Source organism: Pagrus major, chromosome 11 (genome assembly GCF_040436345.1).
Source record: "Pagrus major chromosome 11, Pma_NU_1.0".
In the NCBI taxonomy this organism is placed as follows: Eukaryota; Metazoa; Chordata; class Actinopteri; order Spariformes; family Sparidae; genus Pagrus; species Pagrus major.
In genome coordinates, this window is record NC_133225.1 from 11,027,263 (window position 1) to 11,045,775 (window position 18,513).

Sequence of the window (18,513 nt, forward strand, 5' to 3'; positions counted from 1 at the left end):
TCTCATCAAAAATTGAACGAGGCAAGATGTCTCACTCCGTAGCTAAGACGGAGCGTTCAAACTGAGAATTTTAATATTTACAATATTACTGAGGTAATAATACAAACTCAGAAATATTTATTTTTTCCATAACTGAACAAACAAGCTGTTCTCAGAAGAAAATAAGGTCCACAGAGCTCTGTTTGAAGCTAGAAAGGTGGCAGGGTCCGCCAAATATAAATGATCATGCATTATTTAGTTTGTTTGTAATACCATGGGGCAGTGCTTGAAGTTATCACACATAGAGCTGATCTTTATGATAACATCAATCAAGTTAGAGGTAGGGAAGGCGATCCTGGAGAAGGATAGTTGATTGTTGAGTCTCATTCCCAGGTCGTCAAATAACAACACTTTGGGTTACAATTTTTGGCCCAAATAACAACCCAAACCCTAGAATGAGACTTAACAATAAACTATCTTCCTCCAGAATCCCCTTCCCTACCTTTAAAAAGGACCACAGACTCATGTGATGATCCGTGGGTAGGGGTTTCTCTCCTGCCTGCAGCCTGTGTGTGTGTGTGTCTGCTCATCTTTCTCGCTTTACGTTTAGACACAGCTAACAAATATCAAGAATAAACAAGTAAAAACACAACCACAAACAGCTGTGACACTATCTTTAATAGACTATCAGTGTGTTTTCTTTCCAGATTTCGCTTACAGCACAAGGAGAAAACAAAAAAGATGCCAAACCATGCTGCAAATCATGGACCGATGCACCCACTCTGACTGAACAGCACGAATGGTTAACATGCGCTCCCAAAAGGAAGTGGGCAGCACTTTGGGGCACTCTGGGTGCTCCTGCCTCCTGCGTGTGTCTGCAGTGATATGGGGAGGGCAGAAAAATAGTACCGGCATTCACGGTATGACAAAGGGTGAAATGTAAAAGTGCTGGTACTACTGTGTACCGGTGAGTACCAGACCACTTCAAGCACTACCACAGCAGGAGGGACCAAAACTGGAACAAGGATCTGGTGCAGTTTAACTTCCTGAGTTTCTAAAAGGGTTTGCTGGAAAACTTCCTGTGGTGGAAATAATGCTGGGATGACAGATAAATGAAAGATAAAAAGGAAGCACAACACCACAAGCCCGACTTCATAACTAACTCAAAGTTTTCACGGGGAAAACAAAGCGAGGGAAGTACAGAAGCATGCTAACCCTCCAGCACGGCTCAAAGTCCTGTTTAACACCCCTCCATCAGAAACGTTCATTAATGCACGGCAGAGGAACAAAGACTCTCCTCTCTCCCTCCATCTCTTTCTCTCTTTTCATCTGTTCTAACACCTGGCTCTCACGCTTCCTTTCTCTCTCTTCTATTCACAGTATCTTTTCTTCCGGCCGGTGCCTCCGTCGCTCAGGAGAAGAGAATGATGGTAGCTTCAGGAACGTTGTCTAATTAAGCACCTTGGATGAGAATAAATAACCCCCTCAACTCTCCAGCCTTCCTGTTAAGAGAGAGAATTGGCAAGTGTTGAGCACAATGGCATATGGAGTGAGAGTGATGTCTTGCTGTTATTGCATTTGAATGGCCTCTGCCAGGAATAGGCAAAACTTCAGTGATATTGTGTCTGTGTACCTGCCTGTGTGTGTGTGTGTGTGTCTGTGTGAGTCTCTCTTCAGGAGACAACTGTTGGCGAGGTAAACCAAGAAGCTCAAGGTTCCTCTCTTCTCAGTCTTGGCACGTGTCCCTCTCGACATGTTATTAGAATGCATGAATCTTCATTAGCATTAATAGCCTCTAAAGACCCGCGGGATGCACAAAAATTAATTTTGAGCCAAGCCTCTGCTGAGTCGCAGGTTTAGACAGCGGCAGCTGAGCAGGGAAGCATTTAAGCAAAGTTTGCGAACTCAGACGCCTTCTTTCTCAGACTCTCCGTCAACTCTGAAAGCTCATGCTGAGTCACGAAACCACTCTGACAACAACAACATCAAAGAGAAAAGAACAAACAAAGAACGAGGGACTTATATTAAACAGCAAACTGCAGCTTGTAGACCAGATCAGCGAACGTGGTTAAACAAGAGTGTAGAGAGGAGGTACGCTTGGACTCTGCTCTAACTGACAAATGGGATTTCAGGAATGGACACCTCTGGATCGGAAGCAATATTGGCATGATAGAGGCGAAATGACTGATATCTGTTATTCAAAACCTTTTGTGAACCCGGATCAGTACAAACTCTCCACTTTCTATGGCAACTACAATTACTGCAGCACATTGAACATTGTTGGATGCCCGGTGGATAGTTATTTAAAAGAAAGTTATCAAAATGTATGCAGTAGAAAGATAAATCGTCTTTTTTTCATTCCACTAACTCTTCCTCCTTGTCTAAAACAGGCTCCTACATTAACAACAAGGCAACTCGACCTCCAACAGTTCAGTTAAAGATCTGGATAGGTTATGCTGGTAGTGGCAAGCGTAGCCTTCAGCAGAGATGAGGAGCAGGCTACAGAGGTCTCGTAAGCACACTGATTTCTATCTCGACACTGCAAGACATTCATTTATTAAACTTCACAAAGCTCCCTCTGAAGCCACAAAAAGCTTTTTAGTATTTTTCTCTCAGACCGGATGTGTTAAAGATATAGGAATGGTGTATTTACCACCAGCGAAGTTTGATTGCAGAAGTAGCTAGCCGGCTACGAGCCGCTCATCTGCCGAGACTCCTGACAGCAGAAATTATATATTGTGCGTCAAAACAGCTCACTTCTTTTTTAAGGGTAGGGGAGAATTGTGGTTAAGGCATATAAACCCTGATTAAGATATGATTTGGGTTAGGCGATTCAAAGATTGAGTTAAGGTTGGGAAATTTTGCAGTTATGGTTGATTGCAGGTCCAAAAATGGGACTACAGCTCCAGTCTCCTTTAAAGCATGTGAAAGTGGTTCCTGTGCCGACTCAAGATCAGCATCGTTCAATCATTCAGTTACTCCTAATGACTCTCAATTACAGGTAAATTGCCTTCACTGTAAGCATGAAAGGATGCGTGAAAGAAAAGGTCGAATATGAAATGAGTTTGAGTGAGACAGCCATAAAAAGTGCACAGCGGCGGAGTGACAGAAGGACTGTATCTGGTGCTTTCTGAAGAACTTCCCACCGCTGTTAGTCAGCTCAGTCTGCTCCCCTCCTCATTAGTCTCAGTGTGTACTCACACCACATCGTCTGCTGCCTGCTTCCAATCTGCAGCAATGGTGTTGCTGTCGGCGTCGAAGCGCTCTCAAGTCTTCCTATGTGTCTGCCCCAGATTCACCCGCCGTCCTCTTTGGGCTTTGGGAGGATAGTTGTGCTCTACTTTGCTTTAGGATCTCTGAAACACTGTCGAGTTTTTGTTTTCCTGTCAAAAGCAACTTACTGCTGTGTTTGTGCGAATGGATGTGTGTTGAGTGTGTGTTTGAAAATAAGCACTTCAGCAGTATGCAGGTGGAATAAGTGAGCCATTCTGCTCGGAACATTTTGACTTGTACTTGATATACATTGGTTTCAATGGATAATGGTGACGTATAATGGTCCCACTGCACTGTCTGAAGGCTGCAAACCAAACAAACACACCCATGCTAACTCATTAGCATGCAGGCCTCTATGTGCCGCTCAACCAACAGTCGCCACTCACACTTGCCTTTAGCGGCTGTGCACCCTGTTGAAGGATGCAGAACTTTTCCTCCTAAAAAGTCAACTGAAAATTAATAAATATGAAAGATTTGACGTATGTAGGGAGGCAGAGGACGGAGGACGGAGGAGGCGGAGGGAGAAGATGGATGAAATGCTGGCAACGTCTGTGAGTTTAGGGGCGAAGGCAAACACATTCCTCAGATAACCAAGCAGCAGCCGGACACCTTGGGATTAATTAGCAACACAATCCTTTTAACGCAGGCTTTCTGTTTCCAATTTGTAGATTATTTGTTCTGTTAGGAAACAAAGAGAGAGATCAAGAGAGAGAGAAGTTATTTCCTGTAGATTGGATTATTGTTTTATTAAGCTTGCTGTTTTCTAACCGCAAGTTATTGCACCCCACTGTAATTTAACTGCTTGAAATCGCAGTGATCGATTGTTGTATAAGCTGCTGTTGAATAAAAAGAAAGGAATGGCATTTTTTGATGTTTGGAAAGGTGCAGGGGTAGGTAGACTGAGCTTTCTTTGTTTGTTTGTGGCAAGTAATGTATCAGCGTGCCACCAAAGAAGAAAAGAAATTGGAATTCGAAAATGTGAGTGTTTGTGGGAGCTTTCCCTATCTTTGTGAGGACAAATTTGAGTTTTAGACCTTGAACAGAGGAACTGTTTTGGGAAGGTGAGGGCATTTTGGCGTGTTCAAAGAGGGTTAAGATTGTATTTTAAATGTATGGTTTCGATCAAGGTTGTCATCGCAAAAGGCTCAGGTAAGAGGCTGAAGAACACTTTATGTCACATATGCGTATGTGTGGCTGTGTTAGCTGAAAGATCTCCAAATTCACCGCCCTAAGAAGCGTCAAAGCATCACACAAACTACCACACACACACACTCGCACGCAGCCACTGCAAAATAGCAAATGCAGCATGCACACTCACACAGTGACACACACGCACAAACACGCAAGAAGAGTGTGACAAAACCTCCCGCGGCGCACCAGAGATGAGAGGCACAGAAAGATGCAAGAAGTGCAGGGAGTGACAGCAGAAAGGTAGGGCAAGAAAAAAAAAAAAAAAAAAGGAAGGCAACATGAAACAGAGGTGTCTACAGTAGTGGAATAGCAAAGTCACAAATCCACACTTACACATACACATTATGTCGTCTTTCCTCCCTCGAAAGAGTGAACGATGGATAAAAAAGACTGACTGGAGGAAAGAAGCTGATGAGAAGAAGCCAGCTAATGCTTCCTCTGTCACTTTTAACTTCAGTCGGGGCTGTGAGAGATTTGGTTTCTGCCTCCGCTGATTAGGCAGCGAGCCAAAAAAACAGCAGGACGGACTCAACAGTGCTGGGATGGGGGGGAGAGTGACTGATGTCTTTGTCAGTCTAATCACAACTGCCTTTTCTTTTTCAACAAATACCCATTCATTACTGATAACTGTTGTTAAAATAACCACATGAGGATGGATTCAGTTGTTTACCACAGCTACAACTACAAAGCTGATTATTCAAATAATATGAACACAGCTGAAAAACTTTATCGACAAAAAAATCATCAATTTCTAAAGCTCATGATTAAAAAGAAAGAGCAAAATATAAAAACAAAAACTTGTTCGAAACATTTTACAATAATTCTAAAAAATCAGAATAACATGAGTTTCCTCCACTCTCTCAGTGCATTCACTGCAGGACCTTCAGCCCCGTCAGCTCACTATTATTGACTCTCAGATGGTCACCATGGTAACAGGCCAGAGGGAGCCAGCAGCCGACCGGATCTACCCAGCATCTGTGGCTGTTAGCTCACAACGCGCGCACCTGAATGTGCCCAGACACACACACACACACACACACACACACACACACACACACACACACACACAGACACACTCGCTCAAAAGTACACAGCAAATGAGACAGAGAGAACTGGAGCACTTTAGAGAGACAGGGACCAATTGGATGACATTTAAATGGACGGAAGCCTCGGCGGAACGAAAGAGTTCATTTCCACTGCTCATGTCGTGGTTCAGACCCCCCCTCGCAAACACACTGGATATCAAACTGATATCACACCAAAAAAAAAAAATCAAAAAAAAAATCAGAGCAATGCCTGTTGCGAATTGCACTTTTCACAGCTGAATCCTATATTTCTGCAAGAACGGCGTGGCGAGAGATAAAAGCGACAGGAAAACAGAGATCTCAGATTTACACCATCAGGCCTGCTGCTCCCAATCAGCCATTCAGGCAGTGACGCAGCAGGAGAGGAAACGTCCGCACAGCTCCGGTGCATGTCAAATGGGAGGCGCTACGGAGAGATGTGTGTGTGTTTGGGAAAGAGGGAAGAAATGCCTCGATTTAAATAAGCTGCATATTGAAGTTAAACAGTTGAACACAGCTGAACACAGCAACCACATGTTCTGTACAGGCTCTCCTTCTTCTCGTTTTTAATGTTTGTTTATGTATGAACCGCGCCACAGGAGGGGCATGAATATTAAAGCGGCAACCATGGCCACAGGGAAATTACCTAAAGCAGCTACCAAAGTTACATTTGCTGTGGTGAAAGATTAAAAAAGTGCAGCTAAGATTAAAGAGGCACTCGAGCACTTCCACAAGTTGGTGGACTTTGAAGAAACAACTTTTTAAAAAACATAAATGATCAAAGTAAAGCAGGAAAGGCAGAGATATCCTGACTTTTAGCTCCGAAAAATGTGTCCAGCACCAAAATGAATGGATCCTACGTTTCCCATAATGCAACTCTAGCATATTTCGTTACACCCTTCCCACCTGGGAAATGCCCGAATCTTTCAAGCTCCGCTACGTCAGTTTGTAGCTGTAAAGGTTTCCCTTTTCCAAAAAAAATGTATGGTCGCCACACCCGAGCTGAGATGACCCTGATGACATCATTATGACATCATCAGGGTTATTTTCTCAGACTTGACACAGATGCTCCAGAGCCAAAGAGGACATGATACCAATATAAAACAACCAAGGGGTCACTAAATCAAAATTGAAGGGCAGTGGTCCTAACCTTTGTGGATTATGACCTTGTTAGACAACAATCTATTCGTGACCACTCAGCAGATCAAGTAGAGTCTGTCTTGGTGCTGGGAGTTCATTCAAAGAGTGTTTTTTTGTTGGCCTAAAAAGAACGATCTAGTGTTTCATACAAAAAGATCCAAGATAAAAGAAAAGTCTGAATAAAAAATAGCATCTTCCTGTGCTCCAGAAACACCTACGCCCTCTCCTCTCCTATCCAGTTGATCCTCTTATTTATCTATCAACCTCTGGTGAGGTCCAGACCACCAGGCTGGGTTTAGACAGTTTAGCAACATATGTTACTGCAGAGATGTAAACAAAGGCAATGAACTGGATAAAAAAAGAACAAGCTTTCCTCCACAGTCAGCTCAAGCAGAAATGTGACAGCTTAAGTCAGCAGCTGACGTCTAGTGTGCCAAAACTACTGTAGTTCAGCCAACAAGCCGGCGCACAGGAAGTGAAGTGAAAAGATAATTTGGAGCTTAGTTTTTTGTTCTGTGAACGTGTAATTTTCGCTGTTAGCGGCTGCCAAAACCGCTGCCGTTCCTATAGCATTTAAAAAGTCCTGCTTCAGTCTGCTGCCTGGCTCTCTACACGCCCTCCTCTCTCCATCGATTGCTCTGCCCTCAGAGCCCCAGATCAGAGCAGAGCAGTAAAAAGCAGTGTGAGACACTGAAAGCCAGACACATAGTGAAAAAGACAGATATTCAAAGTCATAACTCTTCGGAGAGTTGAGGTCAAAGGTCACACCGGCTGAGCCCGTGGCTTGGTTTTATGTAATTCAGAGCAGTTCAGATTTCTAAACTTTCCTCATCATCTCCTAGAAGTCTCTCTTCATCCTTCCAACTGTCTTTCTTTGTTTTCATTCATTCATTTTTAATTGTGCTATTTTGAATCTCGTTTTTTAAGTGATGTAGAGTTTGCATTATTCAGTAATTGCAAACTCACATAGTTATTTCATCCCCATTGCACCCCTTTAATTTATTAGATTCTGTGGCTCATTATAGTTTTAATGTACAGACAGTATGTGGAAGTTTATCAGTATCAATATTTCTACATTAACATGCAAAATTCAGGATTTCTAAACAACCTTTGGCAGCACAAAAAGTAAGCAGGTAATCTGGCCCATAATAGCAGCTCGTATGCATTTTTCCCCCAATTTTTCTCAATAGTAGAACACGTGAAACATTATGGCTGCGTGGGAACATCAAGGTGAAAAGTGAATGGAAATGGCGGAGTCTGAAGAGTGAAGAAGGATGCGGGGATAGAGAGTTGCTCGAAAAACACAGAGAATAGCGGTGTGAAGGCTGCGTGGGAACATCAAGGTGAAAATTGCTTCAAATCAATCGACTCATTTAAAGAAATCTCTGCGTTTTTCTGCTGAAATTGTCAAAAGTCCAAACAATCAATAATATTAGAATGTTAACAACAGCTGTTGGGTTTTCTCACTGTTGTTTTCCACTGACGTGTCGGCCATTTTTTTATGTAACGTGCAGTTTGTGAGCAGCCTCCTTCACGGCCGCCTTCCCACAGGGGAATTCCCATAATGAGAGACGAACCAGCTGGACGCAGGTGTTCTGTATAAACCTGATACATTATTCCAAAGGGCTTCCCTCCTCCTCTTCCTCCTCCATCTCTTTGTTTATATTCATCCTCCCTCTTCCACCTTCTCCTTTTACACATCCTCATTAACTCCATCTTCCTCACCCTCGCTGTTTTCTCTCTACCTCTGTCCCCTCATTGCCACTCTTCTCGCATCATCTTATTCTCCTTTGCCACCTCCTCATCACTCCATTCCCTCGTTTATCTTCATCCTGCTTCCTCTGCTGTCACATCACCTTGCTTCTCCACCTTCTTTGTCTCGCCTTTCTCTTTCTATACTTCCTTGTTTTACTTCTGTATCTATTTCTGCCACCTCCTCATTCTGCTCTCAATCCTTTCCTCCATCCTCCATCTAGATACTTCACCCTCCCCTCTTACTTTTACTTTGCTGCATCTACCCAACACACACCTCTCTGTTGAGTGAGCCGACAAATAAAATGAAAAAGCAGAGGTTTATTCCACATTGTTACCCTTTTCACAAGTAGCTCCTCCGTAGCTCGGCAGACAAAGACACACAAAGGAGTTGATCTCGTCAATGCAGGTTCCTCCATTCTGGCATGGATTGGACTGGCAGTCATCGATGTCTGGCGGGAGAGAGAAAGAGAGGGTCTGAGTCAGATTAAATACAGACACACACTTCTTGCACACACTTTTCCAAGCGGCTACTTTTTAAACTACCTGCCGCAGCTTGTAACTGAACAAACCCCTGAGAGATTGAAACTTTTGGAGAGATTAGAGGTGTTTCTGAGAAAGTTATAATTAAAGCCAATTGATTGAACTTCATCAGCAAGCGGTTTGGGATGCACTGAAGCGCATGATGCTAATTGCAATGTGTTTGCAGGACGTGCCGCGGTTCTGCTGTCAAACCGGAGCTGCAAGAGCGAGGGAGAGTGCGGAGTCGGGTGTAAGGTAGAAAAAGAGAATTAATCCAACCATTAAGTTGGATGAGCCTCCATCTTCTGCTCACAATGATGCACTGGCTGTCTCGCTAGCAGCTAAAAAAACAAAAAAACAAGGAGATGCAACCAGTCAGATGGTATTTCTTAGTCTAAATGTTTGCACACACTCACATGCAAATTCATATATACACACACACATTTGGCAGCTTCGTTGCAGGGGTGAGAGTTCCAACTCTGTTGCAAAAATGTTAACTGTATTTCTCTGGCTGATCTGGGCCTGGGGGCAAAATCATTAAAACTGCAGCTGGTATCCCGCAACTGAGAGAGAGTCCCTGGAGGCTTGGCAAGAGGTCACAGGAGGAGAGGGGAGTGAATGGAAATGGCGGAGTCTGAAGAGTGAAGAAAGATTTTGGGATAGAGAGTTGCTCGAAAAACACAGAGAATAGCGGTGTGAAGGAGAGGTAATGAAAACAAGGGCGGAGGCGGGGGGAGAAAGACAGAGGTGATATGATGCTGCGAGTCTGGGAAGTTGGCAAGTTTCAGGGTTGGATTACAGGGGCTTTGCAGGCAGACAGCGTTTTGGGGCGGAAGAGTCTGTTCGGATAAAACAGCGTGACAGCTTCATTGCTGGTACACCGCTCTGGGCTGACTGATATTAAAGGCTGAATTAGATGCAGGAGGTAGAGACCCTGCCAGAGTTGGAATGAGATGGCATTAGTGTTGGTTTACCGAACGGGTTCTCAAAGTGGGGCCTATGGGCTGATGGCAGCTCTCAGAAACATTTGATATGACCCCCGAACTGACATGAATCGTATGCATCATATTTTAATCGTTCCATTTTTCAATACTTTCACTTTTAATAGCCTCCATTCACACCTGTAAATAGGCTCATTTGATCTGGAACAAGGGAAATATGATCCTTTGTTGCATTTGAGCTCTATTTTCATACTGATGTTTTACAAATGAAACAGAAGAGGAGGACACATAACGTTACACAGACTGACAGCTAACTCACTGGTCGGACAGTTTTGCAGATTGCTATCCGACATTAATCAGACCTACGAAGAAGGAAATCAAATTCCATTGACTAACAGCAGTTCATGCAGCATTTTAATACTTATGTGTATATTTATGCTCTTTGGTGTCAAAAACAGCTCACAGAGAAATAACTGATTATCAGCATCGTTAGACTGCAAATCAACCGCATGTTATGAATAATGACAGACAGAGACATCTTGTGCAGTAATAGTTCAGGGCCTATTGCTGTGGGATACCTGTTACCAGCCTTTTCTCGACAATCTCGGTATGCTTATTCTAATCCCACATCCAAGTCTGATGGCAACTGATTTTTAGGGGGAAACAGTCCGGTTTTGAAACAGCATCTCCAAACAAGCGACGTCCTTAATACACTCGCATCAAACAGCGTCCCCCTAACAAGTGCCTGTCAGGTCATCAATGCTGCAGTGCTCTATTGCAGTGGACAACTCTGCAGTGTAATGTGGAATTGTGATAGAAAAGACAACACAGAAAAAAAAAATAGCTGCATGGTTGAGGAAGAAAATAGGAGATTTCAGAAAAAAATGGATCAACTCGGAATAACAGCCAGTCTGTCTGACTCATGATGGGGTGGGAATATAAAATATAAAAAAACAAAGAACAAAATAAAAAAGCAGGTACAGTAAGATAGTCTCATACAAAAACACAGAAAATGTGTTTAAAGATTGGTTTAGATAATCTGACAGCAAGGGGAGGGCTGATTCACATTTTTATGACGACAACAAAGGCTTGATCACTCCGCTGATTTTATACAAGACAGTTGCATAATGTCTCCAGGGGCTCTGGAGAAAGCTTTTCAAAGTTTGAAAAAAAAAACAAAAAACCTTGATGATGTCAAAGTGATGTAAGTAGGGTTATCTACGCTTGGGCCTGTGTTATAAACTGGTTTTGAATTAAAGGTGGACATTTAGGAGGCAGAGAGCGTCGAATGAAAGACCTAAAATGCTGGAGGACCACTTTAATCTTCTTGTATGCGTGACCAAGAGCTCTAATAGTTGGGAGATACATGACTCTAGATTGACATCAGTACCATGACTGTCCATCACGGTTGTTGATAGACTACAGCATTATTGATAAAGCCACTGGTAAAGAAAATTAACTACATGAGGTATCCTGTGCCAGCTATGCAAGCTACGTAAATCATGGACCTTTATTACAGCTGAACATAATATTATCATTAAAGTTTTAAGGCTCCAGTCTCTAAAGTGCTTGATCATGCAGTGCCTTGCGGTGAAGAGAGGCCATGCTGAGTTAATGGTGTTAAATAGTGCGGTATTGAAGGAAAAGGACAAACAGCAGAATAGAAACTTCCTGAGCCAATTAATCTTCCTGCAGAGAGTCCTGGTATGATGTGATAAAATTAAGTAAAAGAAATCATGGTTGAAAGAAACTCTTTCATCATTTTAGTGTTCTTTGACAAGAAAGTACACCAATTTTAAAACCACCTAAATTTACTTTAAGAATATCCAGTGCAGATAAAAAGTGCAGCTGGACAAAACCGGACCTGAAAAGATGCATGTGATTTACAACTACATGAAAACAGATGCCTGAATCTCCTCAGAGGAGCTCCATGTAATTGAAATATGATGTATGATGAATGATAGCCACTGAAAATATCCCTCCCTTCACACTGTGAACCAACAGATGAGCAGTTTGCCAGTACAGCTGTTCAAAAAAAAAAAAAAACAGCTACTGGGCCTAATACGAGCCAGCATCTGGCCTCATTAAGGACTGTAGCACTGAGGTAAAGAGTCGAGGAATTTTAGGAGCATTGCGCTCAATAAAATACAGCTCTGAACATCAGCTATTAGAGGGGACACAGTAGGTGGGTGGACATTATGTGCATACTCTAGACATTTGCAGCTGGAATAGACTGAACTTCATCTCGTCAATTTTTAGGATGTCTGAAGAAATTTAAGAACAAAGGGTCATCAATACACCAGGAAACTTGACTGTATGAGATGGACGTTGTCACTTGCACCCAATCAAATGGCTGCTTAGTTGAACTTGATAAGGTTGAGTTAACTGCAGTACAGCTTTGCCAAAGATGTGTTTGGGATGATTTAGATATGGTGTCTCCATTATGTAGTTTGTGCACTATAGAGCCCTGACGGTAAAATGTCCAACTACATATCTCAGTCACTAAATTTAAGGATTGTTGTCATGTGTCATCCAATTGAAGTGACCATTAGCTAAACAATTTAGACTGTCATGACGACCCTTTGATAATGGTGACCACCTTCCTCACCTCCAGTCAAACAGAGCGACGATAGCCGGAGTGCAGCAGCTCCGTCCACTCAGCGTCCACTCTGCCCTACTGGCTTAATAAGAGAACCGTCCAAGTTAAGCAGGTGGCCGCGTGTGTGTGTCTTTGACTGTATTTGTGCATTTGTATGTGTGTGTCCACCAATCTCTGGCTCACTCCCCAGTACAACAAAATCAGGCCTGGGCACTAGTGGGGTCTCCAGGGAGTCGGGGAGAGCAGCGCTCCACTTATCTGCTGGCAGAGAAATGGATGGAGGGATAAACAGGTGCCAGGCAATGTGGTAATTGCTGGGTGCAGCTAACACACTAGCGACGCTATCAGCTTTCCTTTGAGCCAACGTTATTAATTTGAATCTGTCAGGAGAGGCAGCAAATTAATGTAAAAGTTGATGTGGTTAACAGAATGGCAGAGGGGATATAGATATGAAATTGAGGTTTAAATGTGGTTCACCGCTGATTGAGAAATACGTCGTTTGGACGGGGGTGTTTGATTGCAGAATAAATATGTAACTTGTTGTTTATCCCCCGCCTCTCTGTTTGTATCTGAGGAGAGCTGACGAGTTTGAGGACAGAAGATGGGGAAATAGAGATACAAAAATATGGAGGAGGAAAGTGAGAGAGCAGCCAGACAAACCGGGGGTGGTGTCGGTTGACAGAATATCTGGAGGCTTACTGCAGGCATGTGTCGAAACCAGGGTATGAATAATTGAAAAGGGACAGAGAAAGAGATAGAAACACGGAGAGAAAGAAGGAGACGGAGAGCAAACAGAAATCGGATGGGAGAAGGGCCTGGGTCAGCCGTTCCCCATTTCCCTTTTGGGATTATTTGTCAGTTCAATAGATCAGATTAAATTTCTATTACCTGTGTACTCGACCAGAGCTATGTCCAGCCCAAGATCAACTCCATCACCTGCCCACTCCCCCCCCAAAAAACCATCCACCATCCCTATGTCCTCTCTATGACTTTGCCACCTCTGGATGGCCTTTTTCTGCTTTACAACAGTGAGATTTATGCTTTCAATTCTCGCCCGAGCCACTCCGTTTGCGAATGCTCAGGCCAAATAAAAAGTAAACAGCTCTTTTTTCCATTTTGTAAATGAGCCCTCAACTGCAATCAGCAATTTCACGGCTATGAATCCTTGTGGGTTTTGGTCAGGAAGAGTCCAGCAGAGAGAGAGAGGGGGTCCACTCAGAGGGTAATAAAGGCTTGGAGAGAAGAATCGATACATCAGCCAAGGACTGGCATGCATATAAACATGGTATATTCTGTCAGTGGCCGAATAACTTTGCAGTAAAAACTCTTGCATGGTTACAAGAGACTAACTTTCTGCTTCCAGTTGGAACTGATTTTTAAACAGGACATTATATATATTATATACGGTCAGTTATTCTTTTTAATACGAGGAAGTGGAGGAAATCCTGCGCTCAAATAATGAGGCTACATTCAGACAAACGGCCACTGATTTTCCAAAAGATTTAAGAGGCTTTTTCATCTCCAGATAAAAGTTATTCACTTTTAATAACATAACTCTCTAAGTGAGTATTAGAGAATCCTGAGAGGTCTGTGGATTAATTAAATTCCCACATTAGACACAAATGACAACATAAAAGCAGCACTCCATTCCATTAGAAGCTATTGGTAATTTCTCCACACCGCAGATTTATCCTATTAAGGTGTCAATGAGTAGCATGAGGTTTGATAAGATTTAGTCTGAGTCTTATATCGATAAAATCAAATGTTCTTCTTGTAAGTTACAATTGTAAGTGTAAGTTAAATGAATTCTGGGATGACACTACGCGTTATGAAAATGATTAGGTGTACAATTGAAGGTTTAAAGACACAAATTATTCTTTCCCTTCAGTGTCAAGTGAGGGCTTTATAAAAAAACAACTAACAGGCCCTGAAAACATAGTTTTCTCTCCTTACTAAGATCGATTATTACATGAACACACACTTGTTAAAACACTTTTTAAGACCAGTGGGATTTACTTACTATCACACCTGTGAAAATATTGTGCCATGCCAACCAACCACTATTCAAAACTATCATACTAGTGTATGAAGCGCTTATGTCGTCCGATGAGGACAGATCCAAACTCAGAATAAGTCAGAACTGGGAAAAAATCTGCACAGGGAAGTTGTGAGTTTGTGAGTTGTGCAAAGATGGCGTTACCTCTGCTTTAAACTTTACAGATATAGATTGATGCAATTTAACTTAACCCTATATCACCCCTTATAAGCTGCACAAATACAACTACATGCGTCAAAAATGGAAATCAGATGTACGCCCCCAATAAGAATATATGTCTCTGAAAGTTAATGGTTGCAAACCCCGAGTGAAGTTGGTTTAGGAATAAGAGTTAAACATTTTACAAGGAATATAGCTGTATGGAAAACCTAACGTCACACCAGATTGATCATAGCCCTGTTTAGGTTTCCCGTATCGAGGATGTGCTCGACCATCCGATCCCTGAAATGAGATGTTGCCCCGAGGCTTCTCCACAAAGCATATAGACTGAATGATTATTTTTCAATGTTTGCTTTTGTTTTATTGTTTTTTTGTCTAAAACATTTTAGGAGATCAAATCTGGGTCAGAGCGGTCATCCCAAATGTATATATATATTTTTGACATTGATCATAATAAAAGGAAATAATCTTGGTCTCATATTGTGTATTTATTGTAATAAAAAATTCAATGTATAGATGTTTTTAACAGGATGATACTGTCAAACAGGGTCAGAGGTAAATACTCTATATGCACACCATTTATTCAGGCATTTATTTGCAGAGAGAAAGCCGTAGTCTGAAATGTCTGGATTCTTATCACATAAAAACAAACACTGTCTGATTTCTTTTGGTCACCTTTTTTTTTTTTGCGTTGCAGTGAGTTGTTTTCCAAATGTCCTTTTCTCTGCTCCAAACACTCATAAATATTCACCCACAACATCAAATAAAGGGATATGTCAAAGCGAGAAGCATTTGAGTTATTTTTTACTTTTAGCATTTGTTGGCTTTGACACAAAAATAGCTACAATTTCATCTGCGTGTGCTTTTTATAGTGATTGCTGCTCTTGTGTTAAGGTGTTTGCAATGTAGCTGGAGTGCAGTGGAGAGGGAGCACAGACATCAGCTGCCCATTTTGAATGCCAAAACAACTACAAATATCTATTGAAAGGGTCAAGATTGCAGCCATTTGACTGTCAACACAATGACAGTTTGAAAGAGTGCTGGGAGCAGTGGGATTCAGTGCTGCATCCCACTTTTTTTTTTTTTTTTGAGCTATTTAACATTTGAGGGGAAAGTTCTGCAGGAGTGAGAGTCCTGTTTCTGCAAAATGTCTCAGGCGTAATTGCTTTGGCAAATTGGGAAAAACTCTGATAAAAAATGTTTCATTAAGTGAAAAGATGAAGAGGGCAGCGACAATGAAAAAAGTTGAAAAGACAAAAAAAAAAAAGGTTGAAGAGAGAAAGAAAGTCATTCATGGGGAAAATTCATGGAAAAAAATTAATGATGACAAGAATTTAAGACATTACAGCGCGGTGTGTTTCTGTTCATACGTCACAGTACATGTGCGCAGATACACAAGCAAATCTCATTATAGGTTGTATATAATCCATCCGCACAAAATATCCGTTGGTGGCAGGCACGGGCATTTGTAAGCCGGCCAGGTAACAGAGCTGGAAAAGCACATTTTCCTATGAAGACTAAATGCCAGACGTACAGATCAAACAGCAGTCTGATCAATTACACAGAGAACCTTTGAACCAGTAAATGCCACGAGGAGACTTCACATCTGACAGGGCGTGAAGGGACAATATATGCTACGGAGGAAGACTTTTTTGCCCGCTAGATGGAAGAAAACTCACATTCATTCAAGCGAACTCACCAATCACCAATCTGTGACACACACCCATACAGAAACACACTCTTACAAACACACAAGTGTGCCCGTCTGCCCCCTTATCAACCAACAGCAGTGACAGATCTGGTCACCCTTTTTACAGTCTCCTAATTGCCTCCGAACCACAGCCGACATTATGTAAAAATAAATTGACATGACATCCTGTAAAATGAAGCCTTTGAAATGGAAATGTTTGTCACACAAAGGTTTTTGCTGAAAGGCTCTTTGTGTTTGTCATCTTTCATTGTGCAAGACCCCGGATGATTGACTTGCTTTAGCTAGCTGAGGGGCATTGACATTTCCATGCCCTTCTACAAAGATGGATACCTTTCTATTGAGCCGCCGCTCGTCCAAACAGCGCGGCCACTCAATGGACCATGTTGTGTTGTGTCAATAACTATAAAGCCTATGTGTTGCTGTGTGTGTACAGCAGCATTAATGAGTAAGAGCGTAAAATGGATGTTGATGTGTTTATGGGAATGTATGTGTCTGTTTGTGTAAAGAGTGTGTGTGAGGAGTGCAGGAGAGAATCACACTCCTCAAATGTTTGTATTCTTGAGTGTGTGTGTTGGCAGAGCACAGTGTGTGTGCACACAGAATAAATATACACAGCTGCAAGCACAAACTTGATGCATGTGTAGTTCAGGATGTGTGGACGCCTACTCACTTGCTAACAGAGAGCAAGAGGTGTTCTTGCTTCCCACTTCTAACTCTTGGAGTCCCATGCATGTTGATCACTGTTGGCAACAACGACTTAAAGCTGCTCGAAACAATATTTTTATATTACCAACGTGATCTTGATTTGATGTTAAAGGAATCACTTGCAGTGATGAATGCATGCAAAGCTAGAATGGCACTGAGTAGCACGCATACCTCTGCCAAGGCCTAACACTCCCCTTTAATTCAATCATGCCTAATCCAATGTGAATAGCATAGCCCAGTATCGCTCTAAATTTTAAACCTCCCATAACTGCTTAAGCATAATTTAAGCTCACCAGATCTAAACAACTAAACAACCAACCAACCAACCAATCAACAAAACCAACCAAACAACCAATCAAACAACCAACTAATGCGACTAACTCAACTAAACAGACACAGGTGAAAACATAAACTCCTTGGCAGATCTGACTCATTATGACCCTGCAGGTCTTTAAAGAGAGGGCTGGCACTGTAATACTTTGGTTCAGTCTCACCACAGTTACACTACAGGTACAGACTGTGTGGAAGACAAGACCATCAAACTGTACATCCATCCCTTGTAGCAGCTGAAAAAACACAGGAGTCCTCTGTGTAAATGGATTTCTGCCTTGTCCAAAGATTAGTTTCCTCTGCTATCTCAGGAAAACCCCAGCAGAGGAGATTTGAGAGTAAAGGTGTTCGTTTTAAGCTGTTTCCTTTATACCACCTTCCATATTCTGTGCGCTTACAATTCTTTGGTTGCACATGTAAGCCTTAGAAACAAAATGACTGACAGAAAAGATATGAAACACAGGTTTCTCACCCATAATAACTACTGGATTACTGTGTGGTTAGTACTGAATTATGACAGTATCATTAGATCTATAGAGTAGATACTGTATATTGGGCGTCCCAGAGGGACACAAGTCCCCTCATGCTCTCTATAATCTCATAAATACTTTCGTAATTTTTATTATTGTGAAACGTGAGTTGAATTCAGATTTTGTAAAGGCCACATAAAAAGAAGAAATCCTACAAGATTAAACCCTTTCATCGTGCTGGATTTCCTGTGTGAACACTGCATCAACTGCATGAACATCAAAAATGCACATCAGTGGATCCACCTCATATACAGTAGGCTATGTCTCATGTATCCTCATTACACTTCAATCATAATCCCATCATGGGTAATCTCTTGTCCACTTCCAAGCACCACCTCACCCCCACTCCCTCCCTTTTAAATGCATTGCTCAGCAACAATAATGGCTTATGTACTGAGGAATTGCATCAGATAATTGCTTGCAGAATGTTTTCTTTTCTTTTGTATGGTGGCTGTGTCAAAACGTTACTAGCGGAGACGCAGCTCCTGATGTTTCACATGATATATGATGATGATGATGATGATGATGATGATGATGAGGATAATTTAAAAAGCAGAATCA

General features: G+C 42.1%; 1 protein-coding gene across 1 annotated transcript in view; it reads right to left on the reverse strand.

Annotated features, from left to right (window-relative positions):
- ncanb (neurocan b) overlaps positions 1-18,513 on the reverse strand; it is a 122,547-nt gene that overhangs the window by 21,650 nt on the left and 82,384 nt on the right. Inside the window, exon 12 of the mRNA XM_073476410.1 lies at positions 8,738-8,851. Coding sequence (XP_073332511.1) covers positions 8,738-8,851 — 114 coding nt within the window. The remainder of the gene's footprint in view (positions 1-8,737; positions 8,852-18,513) is intronic.